This window comes from Marmota flaviventris, chromosome 9 (assembly GCF_047511675.1).
Source record: "Marmota flaviventris isolate mMarFla1 chromosome 9, mMarFla1.hap1, whole genome shotgun sequence".
Classification (NCBI taxonomy): domain Eukaryota; kingdom Metazoa; phylum Chordata; class Mammalia; order Rodentia; family Sciuridae; genus Marmota; species Marmota flaviventris.
In genome coordinates, this window is record NC_092506.1 from 10,505,494 (window position 1) to 10,509,638 (window position 4,145).

General features: G+C 49.3%; 1 protein-coding gene across 1 annotated transcript; it reads right to left on the minus strand.

Moving 5' to 3' along the window:
* Positions 1 to 277: 277 nt before the first annotated feature.
* Positions 278 to 3,194, minus strand: Scgb1a1 (secretoglobin family 1A member 1). Its single transcript, XM_027944745.2, has 3 exons — positions 3,020 to 3,194; positions 851 to 1,038; positions 278 to 418 (listed from the first exon to the last, which is right to left on the minus strand). The coding sequence occupies exons 1-3, from the start codon at positions 3,072 to 3,074 to the stop codon at positions 380 to 382; spliced, it is 282 nt and encodes a 93-aa protein (XP_027800546.1). The 5' UTR covers positions 3,075 to 3,194; the 3' UTR covers positions 278 to 379.
* Positions 3,195 to 4,145: the final 951 nt, after the last annotated feature.

The following is a 4,145-nucleotide window of genomic DNA, read 5'->3' on the forward strand; positions in this document are numbered from 1 at the left end:
GGAGAGGAGGGTCACCAGGTCTGTTGGACAAGTGGACTTCGAGATTTTGAGTAGATGGTAGATCTCGTGGGAGGGCATTTGAGTTCTTTTGGTGACAAATAACAGAAGCCTAGGGGAAAGAAACTTGGGAGGGTGGACTTCTGAGTTTCCTCCTGGAGTCCAAGAGCCAAGCTCAGTCAGCTGTCCTCTCTTTGCTCCGGCTGACCTTACCTAGCAGGGGCAAGCCTTCTAGCTCTAGCAGGTAACTAAAAAGAAGGTCAGAGGCATGCTAGTGAGATGCTTGTAGTTTATTGTAGAGAGCAAGACCAGGCAGGGTGCCCGGACAGGGGCTTTGGTAGTTGGACGTTTCTGGTTTCCAAATATGGTGGGCTTTGCATTTCTAAACCCCAGCACATCGTGGACTTTTTAATATTTTGTCCTGAAACAAAGAATGGAACAAAATCCCAATAGAGTAGTGAGTGAACCTCAGAGTTCAATGGGGATGATGGCCCACAGAGACTTTGACATATACTAAGGGTTCAGAAAGCTCCAGGAGGAGTAAGGGGAGCTGGGTGTGGTGGCACATGCCCGAGGTCCTAGTTCCTTGTGAGGACCCAGGAGTTGAGACAGTGCCAACTGAGGCAACAGAGTGAGACCCCATCTCAAAATAAATAAATAAACAAACCAATAAATAAACTTTAAAAAGAGGGGAAATGCCTAGAGAGATGCCCGTGCCTGCTTGCCTGGGCTGTCCATTGTCCTGTGGTTCTCCCCACTGCATGAGAAATGGGGCGGAAGAATGGGGTGACACTGTAGCTGAAGGGCTTGGGGAGGCCACTTGTACCTGCTGTGAGTGAAGGATGCCACTTACTGAGAGCTTCAGGACATTCACTTTGATCCCCACGGGGAGGGTGTCCAGCAGCTTCTTCATCTGGATTCCTGCCTCTTTCATGTCCGGATCAGGGTTGAAAGGTTCCACTGAACTCTCGTAACTGGAGAGTGTGCCCATGAAGAGGGTTTCCATGATATGAAAAAATTCAGGGCAGGTCTCTGCAGAAGCTGGAATATAGGAAAGAGAAAGCACATGGTTGCAGGCCCTTTTCCAAGCTGGCCAGCCCTCTGCTGGGCCTGCCCCAGATGCAGACACCCAGGCCCCTCAGCAAGAGATAGCAGCCTTTTGTTGATGCACTAGAATGTAGGATCTGGTGATGCTCCAACCAGTTGACGATTTGGCACTGTGTGAATACGTTCTAGGTCATGGCCAGCTTTTCATGGCTTGCTCAAGCCATCCTGAGTCTTCCTGGGATGGGATGATGGCCTTTTATTTTTTCTTGCTGGAGTTCTAGGTAGAGTCTGGATAGGAGAAGCTGATGGTCTGATTTTTTTTTTTTTTTTTTAATGCAGTGTCTGGGCTGGGAGGAGAAAAATTTGAAAACTTTGGTTTCCACCAGTAACTTGCCTCCCACTTGTGGTTAATGATGGTCTGAGCCACGTGTCGCTGAGGGCAAGTGGCAAAACCCTTTACTAGCCCAACATGGGTTCCCAAACCTGGTGGGGAAGACAAAGGCACACGTGGTATTAGGCCTGTGGCACTCTCAGCTCTTTTAGCTCACTGTGTTCCTTTCTGCTGGACTGCTGCCAGATTGTGCTGCCTTCTCAGGTCCCTTCCTTCAGGAGCATGGGGGACAATCACCATTTCCTACCTTCTGCTTGCTTCCAGCTTCCCACTGAGCCTCAAATCCCTGTCCTTGAATTCTCTGCCTTGTGTGCAAATTCAGCCCCACTCCAAGTGGAGCCCTCTCCAGGAACTCAAGTCCCCTCCTTTCAGTTCACAATGTTATCAGGAGACATACTTTATCTTTCAGTAGCTCAGTTTTCTTCTCTGTAAAATGGGGACAATATCTTTGCTTCCTTGGGTTGTTGGGTGAATGAAAAGAGATAGTATGTAAGAGGGTTAAAACCAGAATTATACATTATAAGTGCTAAATAAGTGCTGAGTATTGTTATTATTTTTATTATTATTGTATGCACATATATGGATATACAAATGTACTCCCAATTCACCCCTTAACATATTTCAGTTGTATCTTGCTGAGCCACCCACCTCTATGTACTGTAATGAGATCTTCTAATTAATAAACATTCAGTCCAAAATGATGTCATTTCCCCTGAAAAACAAATAAACCTCTCTGCAAGATAGCTGTTCCCACTGCCTCTTGGTTTGGGTTGTCTAAGCCACCAGAGTCATAAAACGTATATCCACGGGTATTATGAAATTTTGCAACTGAATTAATTGGAGTTTGTTTATTAAAAAAAATAACAACGTTTTCAAATAGGAGTGGAAGAAGTTGATGGAGAGCAAAAAAAAACACAGTTAGGTAATCCTATTCCCCAAAGACAGGGTGCTGATCTCCCTCCCTCGCCCTCTGCTTCCCTCCTTCCCCCTCTCTTTTCCATTCCTTTCTTCTTAGTTACAGCAGTGACTACTTAGAGCCGCCTAATCCTTTCTGCAGAGGACAAAATGTTTAGAAAACTCCACTCTTGGTCAGCAGTTTTCCAGGAAAGATCCCTTATTGGAATCTTCCTTTCTGCCCCGAATAAGGGACTTCGCCTTGGGTTAGGTTTCTTTTGAAGACATGAGTCTCTGCAGTTTGCTTTCCAGACTAACAGCCAGATTTGGGTGAAGACCCCAAACGCGGAGGTTGTACCAAGGTCTTTTGTCATCTTGGGGACTGTCCCAGGCGGGGCTTGAGGGGCTCAGTGTCCCTATCCCATTTGTTCTTGGGTGGATGCTCTCGTCTGCATGGGATCTCCTTCATACCTCCCCCTCAGGCTTTTCCATTCCCTGGAATTTTGAGGTCATGGGTATGGAAGATGGGGTCCTTCGCAGGTTTTCTTACAGCTTGGTGCTCTGAGAATCAGCATTCCCAAGCCCTCCCAGCACTAGAGAGAGGATTCGGGCAGCTCATCACCCCTTCTTTTGAGCAGAATGAGGTGGTGCAGAGTTTGGGAGCCCACTCCTGGGACCTTGGATACTCACCAGAGCTGCAGCAGAGAGCCAGTAGGACCAGGGTGAAGGTGACTATGAGCTTCATGGTGGGAGGCCCTGGTGATTCTGGTTGTCTCTGGATCCTGTCGTCTTGTGGCCTTCGGAGGCATTGGTGCCTTCTTATATGCTGCAGGCAGTGCCCAGAGGGAGGAGGTCAGGGTGCAGGCTCCGCTTAAGAGACTGCATTATTTACTTGTGCATCAGCTCTGTGGAATAAGTAAACATTCTCTTTTCTCAACCAGTTTCTGTTGTCATTGAAACTGAACTCACATAATGGGCCACCTGGAGCGGGGAGGCCCAGAGTACTGTGTGGAGGTAACAAGGGGAACCTGAGTCAGAGGGCATGAAGCCTGGCCACCTGTGCTCTCTCTTTGAACTGGAGCACTGGGGCAGTCCAGATCAATGGGAGCAATTGTAGAGCCCACCTGGACGCACCATCCCAGGAAAGACAGAGGCCCAAGGACCCTCACAGGTGGCAGGGACAGGGCTTGGACGGAGGACCCTGATTCTCCACTGGCTCTTCCACTGCTCCCCTCCAAGGAAGGAGGCTGGACCACAAGCCACAGGTTCCTGTGATTTGGAGCATCCCTGTGGTCAGGGTTGGGGGAGACCTTGGATCAAAGCACATGGACTTCTCCAGCGCACGCATCAGAAATCGAACCCCAGATTTTAAGCTGGATGATGTTGTGCATCAGGCTAGGTCTGTTCCCACCCAGAAGGGCCACCTGCCCTTCTGGTGGCCAGATGCAGGGGCACCTTCAGTCTTCTCTCGCTTGACCTCTTACTGGTCTTCACCCTGCTGACCTCCTCCTCCTCCACCCATTCTCTCCCCTGCGCTCCCACGGCAAGTTCTTTCCTGTTTTCCTTCCCTGGCCATTCCTTCTCCTTCTGTTTAGCTGTTTACTCTTTGCTGACTGGCCTTAAGTGTTGGGAGTTCCCAGGCTTTGACCTTAGCCTCTTTCTTGCCTCCCACAGCCACTTTCTCTGCTTGTTCCCTTCCTTCTCCAGGGCCCATATTCTATGACCACAGGCCTCCTGGACGGAATGCGCTCCTCCCCGGCCTCCCTGCCTCTCAACCATCTCTGAAGGGCCATTGGGATGATCTTCCTAAAGCCCA

Bases quoted from the DNA above. Each gene is read 5' to 3' on its own strand.
- Scgb1a1 (XM_027944745.2), bottom strand. From the start codon at position 3,074: ATGAAGCTCATAGTCACCTTCACCCTGGTCCTACTGGCTCTCTGCTGC. The intron at 1,039-3,019 runs GTGAGTATCCAA...CCTATATTCCAG, and splicing joins GGCTCTCTGCTGCAGCTCTG to CTTCTGCAGAGACCTGCCCT. The intron at 419-850 runs GTAAGTGGCATC...TCTTTGTTTCAG, and splicing joins TGAATGTCCTGAAGCTCTCA to GACAAAATATTAAAAAGTCC.